Raw genomic sequence first — 11,717 nt, 5'->3', positions numbered from 1 at the left:
CTGACGATCAGAGAAAAATATACCGACTCTTGGAGAGGTGGAATATCGGATGATAGGTGAGGTACCGCGTTGTACCCCCAGGCGATATTCGCTGTCTCTGAGAGTTTTGAATAAATAGCTATGGTTTAGAGATATCGAGAAGAACCATAGGAAGGTATTCCGGGTGAACGTTGTCCGTCCGGACTTTGGTAAATATATTATTTCTGCTCTGTTGTATAACCTTGATGTGATTGATGTGACTTTTAAATATTTTAATACTGTATTATACCAATATTCTTTAGACAGTGTCTTCGGTCATCTGACGAAGTAAATCGTAGACTTTTGTTCTAACATTATACGAGTATTTGGTAATATAAAGCTTAGCCAGTCATCCTAGAGGTCCTAGGTAAACTGTAGGTTATTGTCTTTATTGTGATAGGTACCAGTATTAATTCTGTGTTACAAGGTTACTGAATGAGTAGTTAGGGTTAATTAAAAATTAACCAGTTAGGAATAGAGCTGTAATTCCTTTATTAATTAAGTTCCCCTGGAAGCGTTTCTCAATTATCACACGTGTGGGTGTTGTGTCACGGTGAAGTGATTCGCATATTGTGTAAACTAGACACCTAGAGATTAACTAATTAAGTGATAAGTTCTGGGTTGTTATTATTGTTGTTATTAATTAACTACTGCGGCAGTACATTTGTCAGCGTAGGTTAATACAGATTCCTAAGTGTATTGTGTTTTTGTTGTGTTTTCTAGTGAACTAAACGTGCTATAATAATATATACTTTATATAAGATCGTATCTCTGATCATACCTAGACGAGCCAACGCGGGTATATACTGCCTGTTACAGAGAGATCTGATAGATATACAGTTAGGAGAGATGTATGGATAATCGTGTTTTATTCAGTTACGGGTATTATAGAATCCCCGTGACACCTGTCATGGACGGAGGAGCCGGCCGAGGCCGGTTCTTGTGCCCATAACAGGCGTGCGCTACAACAGCTTGTTCTGAATGTGCTTGTAAAACCCTATGACCTGACCTGACCTGACATAACCAAAAAACGTTCTTGTCCTGAATACGACAAAAGGTACATTTTTAAAGTCTTGTTTCTAGTTCTCGATGATAATCAAGAAATTAATTCAGTATCCTGAATGGAACACATGTGACAACACTAAATACAAAATGTAAATATTTAGGATGAAAATGCATTTTTTTTTTTTTAAATAAAGTTTATTGACCCTAGTTTCAGTGTGGACTATATATAAAACATAACTAATTCACTTACATGGTGAGAATGTTTTGGGGTTTTTTTCTTTTTACAAATGTATTTCCTACAAACATCTGTGGTTGACCACCACTTGTAACTTTATATAATAACTGACTTGTACCACGACCCTATGTGATGTTGTATGGCACAATAAAGAAATCTGGCTCATTAAGAGGTGGGGTTTAAAATTTGTGTGGTTATAAAGGTTTTATTTTTGTCAATAGGAAAACCAATTAGCATGAGTATGTTATAAAACTAAGTTATTAAATACATTTTGCAATTACTTCCCTTTATCAAGGTTTCACAATTTTATCTGCTGCCATTCAGTCGCAAGATTCTAGCCGACACAGAGACTGGCAGTCACGGTTTAAGTAATAATGCTGAGTAGTACACATATTTTGACATGGAAAAACACCTCTAGATTTGGATTGTATTATTTGCTGTTCCATTCAAGAACTGTTGAACATGGATTCAAGCCAACAAAAGCAGCGGCTAGTGGTAAGCATATGATATGATTATAAGGGTTATTGTCGTTGACATTGTAAAATTTACTAAAGACAAAGGAGGGGGCCTGCATGGGAGGACTGATCGACATCACTGCCAGCATCACCAAATCTGCCAAAGAATATTGACATAACCATTTTCAAGTTCCATGACTGTGTATGACTATAACTGATTGACCAATAGTAAGAGATTGTAGATTGTTGAGACACACCTCTAATCCAACAAGATCAGATCCATCCCGGGCCATACCTGGTCAAAAAAAAAGGGGTTAATGGTAGTTAAAAAAAAACGGTGTACATTAATATAACCAAGCCTTCCTTTTTCTCTCCACTCGACTGTCGGTTTGGTTTTATATATGGTTTTAAACTAAAATAAAATACTGGTATGTGAAATTAATTTGAACTAGTAAATTACAATGACCAGACACATTGGATATAGGCTACAGCTGATCCTGAATGATATTCAGAAGCTTCGAAATGTCATTGATATGCAGTGCTTGTCGTTTGAAAATCGATGGTGAGATTATGTAGGAGAGCAGTTGCCCATAATGTCTAAATGGGGGGGGGGGGGGGGGGGCAATCTGCAAGGTGTTACATTTATTTCTCTAAAGAGTAAGTTCAAGTTTCTGAAGGCATGTGATTTAGCAAATTACCTTGCTGCTAATGGAAGATGTAGCGGGTTTCCTCTTAGACTACCAAAACTACCAAATGTTTGATATCCAAAAACCAATGATTTCCAAATCAGGGTACTCCAGTGGTGTCATTAGACAAACATTAACTTTTTATAGGCATTTCTTTCTTTTTTTTTGCTTATCTGATCCAAAACATAATTAACACAATGATCGGCACTGATAACTTAGATAAAGTTTAGCTCAGTCAGTTGAGTGTTCACTTGAGGTGCTTGCATTGTGGGATCGAACCACCTCGATGGATCCATTCAACTGATTTTTTTTTTTTAAATCTCATTCCAACCAGTGCACCACAACTGGTCAAAGGCCATGGTATGTACTTTCCTGTCTGTGGGAAAATGCATTAGGAAAATGTAGCTTGTCCCCTCTGATGACTTCATGTCAGAATTACAGATGATTAATTAATCAATGTGTTCTAGTGGTGTCGATAAGATAAGGCATGATAAAGCATGTAAGCTGGATAATCAGATGCAGTGTAGTAGAAAGTACATTATATTATGTATGTGCAAATGTATCTAGTACAGAACTTTAAATCCTTTTATTAGATATCCATCCGGTTGTATTATAATATTAACAGTCATTCATGTTTCCCCACCCCCTCAACATTTGTTGCATTTGTTGAATAAAAGCCAAACCCATTTTTAATGGAGAATTCCCCGTTACTGTATGAGTTAGCTTCCTTTAATGTTTAAGTTAAATATTTTATTTTTCTGGAACAAAATATTATTTTCAAATATTAAAATTAATACTAGTTATAATATCAGTATAAAAATAAAATAAATAAAGATCTGTTAAAGTTTTGCACAAATTTACAATCTTCCATGGCCAGTAACATAAAACAAGGGTTTTGCAGCATTCATTCACAAGGGACAGATAAGTTGTAACTCCTTGTAGCAAGTTGGTACCCTCTTTATTATCCATTGTTATTTTTAACTGGTTTTTAATACACAAATTTCCTCTGCTGTCGACTTGTTTTTTTGTTTTTTCGTGACTCGTATGACGGCCATTCTGCAGAACGCCACGGTTGTTCGCGTTTAGTCTCTACATGTCCGAGCCTGTCCTAGCAGCACTGGAAGATTGACCGCCCCACTCTAAGAAGAAATAGGAAGCGGGGTCGGCCCCTACTACTCTTTTTCTAGACTTTACCTTGCTTTATAGTGATACCATCTCGTATCCTCCGGAGTCGGGCCCGTCCGCACCACTATACCAACCCATGACGACTGGACTATACCCTAGTCTGATACTCTCTCTCGTTCAGACGGATCCGGCTTCTCAAGATCTGTATTTCAGCACAGCACTACACCTTCAACGTCTATCGACTGTCAATCTAGGGGTTTTCTTGACGGGATGCAACCCATCTCGTCCCTTTAAGCTGTGCACCCAAACGGCCTTAACGAGGCCACTCGCGTGGACATATCGATCGGACTTTAAAAGTTTAGATCTGCGTTCAAACTTTTATGTCGAAATTATTCTCTTTTTTTAAATATTATTAAATAGTCCGATCCTCTCTTCTTTCTCTTATTTAATTTTGGACTGTCCTAAAATGCTCCAAATTATATAAATATTCTGCCGAGCAGTCAATTCTTTTTTTATTTTTGGCTTGTAACCTTTTTTTATTTTTTTATTTAATCTATTAACGTTTTTACAAATTGCTATTTTCAAAATTCTGCCCAATTTCATGTTTCTTAAAAAAATTAGTTGAAATTTTCTGAATAACTCTGTAGATTGTATAACGTATGTTCAGTCTGACTCATGAATGGAAATATTAAATGAATTAAGTGAAGTTCCAGCTGTAGCTAACAACCAACCAAACGTCGTAATTTTTAAGCCAGCCAATCAGTGGCTGTAGAAGCAATCTGCATACTTAACTGCAATTATGGGAAAATATATATTACCCAATATACATGTGTATTTGTGCTCATATGGGTAATAAAACATCAGAATACCTTAAAATGTATCTTGTTCCTGTACACTGCCTTAAAGGTAGGGTCAACTTAAACAAGAGCCTTATGTGTTGGAAAGATGCATACCCGGACCACCATCACATACTGACACTTTAGCAAATGAAAAATGCGTAATTTTAGAGTTAATAAAAAACCATGATTATTCCTGCTAACTGGGGGCAGCCATTTTGTTTAGTTTTTGTGACGTCCGGTGGGATAGCTCGGGGCGAAGTGACGTCAGCTCCTGACCATCTCCTGTATATACAGTGTAAACAAAAGCAGTAATTTTCGACAAGGCGCTTCTCTTTGATCAACCTGACTTGTAAAACACCATAAATGACGTAATATTATAATAAACTATTTAACTACATATATTTCAAGTTGCATTAATGGAACAAAATGGGGTTATAGTATTTTTCTCTGTTAAATAATCCAAAGGAAAAATTTACAAAATTAGGCCTATTGATATGCTACGTTCGAGCAAAAACGACAACCCACGATACCTAAGTGATCATTTTCGTTTCTTTGGGACTACGTAATTGGTCAGTTCTGTGGTTTTTGATGGAAAAGTCTACTTAATCAATAGTTTTACAGAACTATTTACAGTAATAAACCATGTTCATTACAATTTTAGGGGCGACAGGTAATATTCCACAATACCGGTATGTATTTTTGTGTCTAGACAGCGACAATTAATTGGCTCGTTTGGTGACCAATCAAATACACAACTGCCAATCAGGAATCACAGGTAGAAGCAACTAACAGCATAGACCAATTAACTAAGAAAACATTCTGTGTATCATTTCAGTACATAGGTTAATGCATGGGCAAAACATTGTTAATTGTTTCGACTTGTTGTGTAGCCACTTTGACAATGGCATTTTATTTTGTATTGAAAACTAATATATATATATTGCTGGATATACTTATTGCTGGCTTACTGGGATGTGTATTATTACAGAACATTGCAATGTATGACTATTTATGATCCCACAAAAACCAGGTAGATTGTGTTTCTCTAGTTCTAAGGCTCATTCCTGACGTTACGCGTTAAGTATTACGTAACCACCAGCTCGCCAGAGGGCGTACTCACTGAGATGGTACAAAATGGCTGTGCCCGTTATATATAATAGCCGTCACATTTAACCATTTTATTAATTAACTATACGATTATACGTGTTGATATTAAGCAATAATGTGCATTATATATCGTTGAATATGCATACCAGGCCAACTGTCTTAATTGTCCTCTCCTTTAAACATGATTAATTATTAGCTGTTCTTGTTTTTGTATCATTTTTATAGCTTCAACTGAGGATTTTTCCAACCAGATAGCAAACTGCATTGTTGTAAGATTAGTGGAGGCTTATCGCAGATATGGTCACCTGAAAGCATTGATTGATCCTCTTGGACTAGCTAGAACAAGGTACTTAAACTGTTCCAGTGCCACGATACTACTGGCATTGGTTTGATGCTGGTAACTAGTGGTAGGTGATGGGTTCAGTTCCTATAGTGCTGGTTGCAAATTCAGTGGTGGATCCAAAGGATGGTTTATGGAGTTTAACCCCTCTCTTTAGCTGCTAAGTAAAAAAAAAGAGTCTACTCTCACCCATACCAATACATGGCCCTTCTTTGCAGTATGCAAACAGTACAAAGTAACATTCTTAAGTGTGCTTGGTATTCTGTCGTAGGTTTTGCAGGTGTCATAACAACTGCTTCAGTTTAACAGCCTAACTTATTAACCATAACCTATCCCCCCCCCTCCCCCCCCCCCCCCCCCCCCCCTCAAAATTCTAGATTCTGCCCTGAACTTGGAATAAGTGGCTAGTATAGTAAGCTTGTATTAAAATTTGCTAATTTATCATCATCAGTATTAGCATTTACTTGGTATATAACGTTGATTAAAATTGGTGTATCCAGCATCTCACATTGGGGGTCAGAACCCACACTGTCTATGAATCATGTCATGGGGACGACATGCACAGTCTTATTCAACTTACTGTGCTAGCACAACAAATATGCTATTCAACCTGAGTCATACCTACACACTGCAGAATTCTCTCCCTTGCCGGATATGCGCAATGCTATCCTTGCACAGGTTTACCTGTAACTTCATTCTCAATTCTGCAGTCCACCTGTTAACACCTGTTTGAGCTTTGGCAAAAAGTTTTCTTTACTTGTAATTTTGTGTTTGTTTTTCGGTTGAACTTGACATACGGTTGGTAGTTGGGAATTCGGTGTTGAATTTACCATGTCCGACGCGAGTTCGTTGACAGCTAGCGCACGGGAAATTTGTGCGCGAGATGGTTGTCAATTTCCTTTACGATGTTAAGACATACAGGTGTTGTGTCCTGACTGTCGGTCTTGTTCTCAAGACGATCAGTGTGAGATCTGCGCCACGTGGTCCCCTGACCAGTGGGTTCGGTTCGGTTCGCAGACTCAGGTTTCGGGTACCAGCAAAATCTTGTCGGCTGCTTCGGCAGTAGTCGGCAAGTTGGACTTGGTGGGTAGGTCCCATAAGTCTGTGGACACTTCGAAAAGTATCCGGAAAGGGGGAAACACAAGTGTGTTTCTTCGTCGGTCCGTGTTACGAGTACAGTTACCGATATTTCAGGAGCGCCCCCCCCCCCCCCCCCCCCGGCTCCTATTGTGACCGTGGTAAGTGAGCCGTCTTCGTTAGTGACGGCGCCTTCTTCTGTTTGTGTGGCTTCGTCTCGGGCGTCGCCATCGTCGTTACGGTTACCTTTACAAACAGAAGGGGGGGGGGGGGCAGGGTGGAGTCGTCGCGGCACCGGTTTTGACGACTTCATCAGCTACCGAGCACATGCACTCCATTGTGCATAGGTCCACTGCTTCGTCCGCAGAGCAGGTGGCCCCGACTTTGCCTTCGATTGCTGACAGTTGCTTCGGCACCTCAGCATTCTCAAGGCCCGAGGAGAGTTCTGTCAGTTTGCTTCGAACTGAGCCAGTTGTTCCGATGCTGGGATCCGTCTCTGATGGCATCCCGACCGATGTTTACCGTTGGATGGAGGACTCATCCTGTTTGGGTCCTCCGTTTGCATATGTTTACCCTAAGGTCCGGTGACTTCGGTAGCAACGGACATCTCGTCACAGTTTGCACCGTCTTTGGTCCCTACCTCTTCGACTTTAGTCGATAGAGGATGAGGTTCGCGCAGATACCCCTCGGCTGTGGGTACTCTGTGGCCGCAAACTCCGACCGTTCCGCACTTGGCACAGGAACGACCGTTAGGCTTTCAGGAAACGTTGTTTCGGAGTTTTGTGGAATTTATTAACGCTTCGCCTCAGTTGGGATCATTGCTTTCGCAGACGAGACCGTCAGGTGCGGCTCCCATTCCTCCCTTCGGGAACTGTTCCTTGAATTTGGTTACTCCTCGTGAGGAGTCGGGTTTACCACTTGCACAGGAGGCGCACAGTTCACTTTGTGACATTGATGCGTTGATCACTGTTAGTGATCGTATCCTGGGAGTGGGAAAATCTTAACAGGAGCGCACATTTTTCGTGCCGACTCCTATGAGACGTTGGGGGCGGATTTTCTTGAACATCCGGGGGTCGTTTCCGCTAGTGTGTGAGCCGCTTGTTCCCATCGCCGCATGTGTCATTGCCAATCGCGGATCTGGAATCATTCCAAAGGCTGTCTAAGTTGATGTTCCAGGTTAATAACCATTTAGGTACATTGCTATTTGGCTTGGATAAGGCTGTCGAGAGCCTTCCCGCGATGGCGAAAGGCTGTTTGGAGGCTGCGTCAAAAGCCTCTAAGCATATCGCTCACGATGCTCAGTTATCTGGCCAATTGTTTGCGAACAGTCTTGTTATGGCGTGACAATTACCTGGCGGGTTTGAGTGCATCAAACATTGCGAAGACGTTTTTTCATACATGTTCGGTACGGGAAAATTTACTTTTCGGTCCCGATTTTAATATTGTCCTAAACAAGGATTTATCGCGACCAGTCTCGAACACTCAACCCTCAACCTCTGGTAAACGTTGATCCACGTTTTCGGGGTTCAAGCCGCTTCCTGTGAAAAAGGCTGCTTTTTTACAGTCGGCTCAGATCCCTAGGGTTCTGACACTAGGAGGCAACTAGGTAAGAACCCGTCTTCCGCTAAGCAAGGACGCAAACGTTGTACTGCGTTCCGTTCTCAGTCCACCAAAGGCGTTGCGCCTACGGGTGGTAAGCGGTTGGGGTGAGGGTACGTGAACGATCGGCAGTTGCTTTCGGAGGTACTGTTAGCAACCATACCCGTGGGGGGCAGGCTCCGCCATTTCCTTCGAAATTGGTGCAAGCTGCCGGGTCTCGACCCCTGGGTTCTGTCAGTCATTCGACACGGTTACAAAATACCCTATTCTTCGAGCCCCCCTCTTACTTGCACTCCGAGAATGCCGCCGTTACCGTCCGCGGATCGGCGCGTTTTAGTGGAGAGTATGATTGCCGAGTTTCTCAACAAAGGAGCCATCCAGAGAGTCAGTCTGGACACTCCGGGATTTTATTCTCATCTTTTCTTCGCCCAGAAGAAAAATGGTGAATGGAGACCAATCCTAAATTTGAAGCCACTGAACGTCTACGTCAACGTTCCTTCCATGAAAATGGTACATTCGGTCCGGAACCTGCTTCAAATTGGGGAGTGGGCTGCGTCGATCGATCTGAAAGACGCATACCTCCATGTCCGGGTGCACGAGGCGTTTTGGAAGTTTCTGCACTTCCTTTTCGACGGGAAAGCGTACAAGTTTCGTGTGCTCCCGTTCGGGTTGGCGACGAGTCCCCATGCTTTTACACGTGTGGTAAAAGCGGTGGTAGGTCATGTTCATTCGTTAGGGGTTCGAATGCATACCTATCTGGACGATTGGTTGATACCAGCTTCGTCGCAACAGGAGTGTCGGACCAATGTCGGGTTGGTTTTGGACACGATTCTCCAATTGGGTTTTATTCCCAATTGGGTGAAATCGGAGTTAACGCCGGCTCAGATTTTCACATTTCTCGGAGTGGTCTTCGATCTTGTGGTAGCGTCGGTTCGTCCCACCGATGCGCGTATCCACAATTTGATGGGGGAGCAAAGTACTACGGTACGATTTCTCCACGTGGTGTTGGGCTACCTCTAATCTCTGGCCTCATTGATCGTGCGGTTAGACGATTCAAATGACCACTCCAGTGGCATTTGTCCCCACGGTGGGACGGTCACAATTGGGACACGATAGTGCCTCTGGGCACATGGATCACTCATCCGATACAGGAGTGCCTGTCGGACAAGTGCATGTCCCTATCAGTTCCGTTGCACCCCCCTGCTCCGGATCTGATCCTTTTCACGGATGCGTCGCTGCACGGGTATGGCGCGCATCTGTTGGATCAACACATTTCAGGGGTATGGAATCTCTCTGAGAGGAAGCTTCATATCAACTGTTTGGAGATGGAGGCAGTGCATCGTGCCTGTCTTCATTTCCAGTGTGTTCTTCGACACCGTCGAATTCTGTTGAGATGCGACAATACGTCGGTTATGGCATATCTCAATCATTGGGGTGGAACCAAATCGGAGACTTTGGGTCGCAAAGCTCTTGCGATTTTGGAATTCTGCGACCAACTAGGGACGACTCTGTGGCGAAACACATTCCTTCTTGGGTGAATGTGTTGGTCGATGCCCTCAGTCGACATACCCCTGTTCAGACGGAGTGGATGTTGAACAAAGGGGTGGTCGCAGCGGTTCTCCGTGTTTGGGGCAGTCCACAGGTGGACATGTTTGCCACATGGTTGAACAACCAAGTGCCGGTGTTCGTGTTCCCGGTACCGGACACATTGGCGTTGGAGTACGACGCGTTGAATATGGATTGGACGGGACTGGATTTTTATGCCTTCCCTCCTCCTGTCTTACTCGGCAAGGTGTTGACCAAAGTGGTCCAGGAACCATGTCGCGTGACGTTGATAGCTCCTCTGTGGGTGGCGCAGCCCTGGTTTCCACAGCTCCTGTCACTGTTAGTGGCAGTCCCGTTCCGGTTACCAGTGTTGTCCGATCTACTCAGCCAGCGACTGAGTCAGACGGTGTGGCATCCGAAGCCGGATGTCTTCCGGCTTCACGCATGGAGGTTATCAGGGCTTTCTTGCGACGCAGAGGGTTTTTGACAAGAATCGCGCATCTCGTCTCTTCAGCAAAGCGCAAATCTACCGAGTCGGTTTATCAGTGTCACTGGCGTGTGTGGGTTCGTTGGGCGAACGCACGGGATTTCGATCCCTTATCGCCTATTGTCAACGATTTAGCGGAGTACTTTCTGGCGTTGGTCGAAGAAAGGAAACTTAAAAGTCACGACAGTGAAAAGTCACAGAGCTGCGATTTTCACTACTCTTAAACAGTGTGGATGTCGTGACTTTTTTACGAACTTGGTGTTGCATGATTTACTTAAATCATTGCAATCCACGGTTGAACGACCTCCCATTATTCCAAAATGGAATGTCTTTCTTGTGTTACATGCTCTTACGGGTGCGCCTTATCAGCCGTTGAGGTTTGCTAGTCTTCGTGCCTTGATATGGAAGACCGTTTCTTGTTTCACTGGCGGCTTGTCGTCGGATCAGTGAGATGGTTGATTACAATTCGGACGGGTCTGTTACTTTACATACCAACCCTATCTTTGTTGCTTGTGTAGGATAGTGAAATATATATGGTGTATTATTATTTATTTTTTTATTTATTTTTATTTTTATTTTTATTTTTATTTTTTTGTCCCCTCAGGGTTACTATGCTGTCCAGCACCCGACCTTGTAGAATATCTCTGTGACTGGGGCTGAGCCAGTGTAGTCACCAAAGATGGAGGTGTTTCCTCTCTTCTGTCGGCTGGTGGTTGGACTATGATAACTACATCCTCCTCAACCTCATTGTCCGTACCGGAACTAAATGAGACAGGAGCTGAGATCATGTCAACAACCTCATCCAATGGAAGTGGAGAAAGCAGATTCTCATCATTGGTATTCTCAATTTCCAATTCGTGCATTCTGCTTGGATCTGGAGAATTCAGTGCCTGAGCTACTGCATTCAGGATAGGAATGTCCATATCCTGTGGATGGTCGTCACACTGGATATCAGAAGATACTTCGACAGGTATGACCGTTGGCACTGTCTCAGTAACCACAATGTCTTTGGAATCTAAAATCTCTGATCGGTGGACATTTTTCTGAAAACCATCCCCATCTATGAGCTCCAGAGTATAGACATGGCCATCAGAATTGGGTTTGGCAACGACTCTGTATGGTTTTGGATTCCAAACATCCTGCATTTTATGTCTACCCTGGTGGTGATTTTTTATATACACACGACCACCAAGTGGGAT

The 11,717-nt window shown here is 42.7% G+C and overlaps 1 protein-coding gene across 1 annotated transcript in view; it reads left to right on the top strand.

Annotated features, from left to right (window-relative positions):
* Positions 1 to 980: 980 nt before the first annotated feature.
* LOC121372730 (probable 2-oxoglutarate dehydrogenase E1 component DHKTD1, mitochondrial) overlaps positions 981 to 11,717 on the top strand; it is a 43,788-nt gene continuing 33,051 nt past the window's right edge. Inside the window, exons 1-2 of the mRNA XM_041499207.1 lie at positions 981 to 1,753; positions 5,696 to 5,816. Coding sequence (XP_041355141.1) covers positions 1,633 to 1,753; positions 5,696 to 5,816 — 242 coding nt within the window. The 5' untranslated portion in view covers positions 981 to 1,632. The remainder of the gene's footprint in view (positions 1,754 to 5,695; positions 5,817 to 11,717) is intronic.

This window comes from Gigantopelta aegis, chromosome 4 (genome assembly GCF_016097555.1).
Source record: "Gigantopelta aegis isolate Gae_Host chromosome 4, Gae_host_genome, whole genome shotgun sequence".
In the NCBI taxonomy this organism is placed as follows: domain Eukaryota; kingdom Metazoa; phylum Mollusca; class Gastropoda; order Neomphalida; family Peltospiridae; genus Gigantopelta; species Gigantopelta aegis.
The sequence above is the reverse complement of the archived record's forward strand: the minus strand, read 5'-3'. Positions and strand labels throughout refer to the sequence as shown.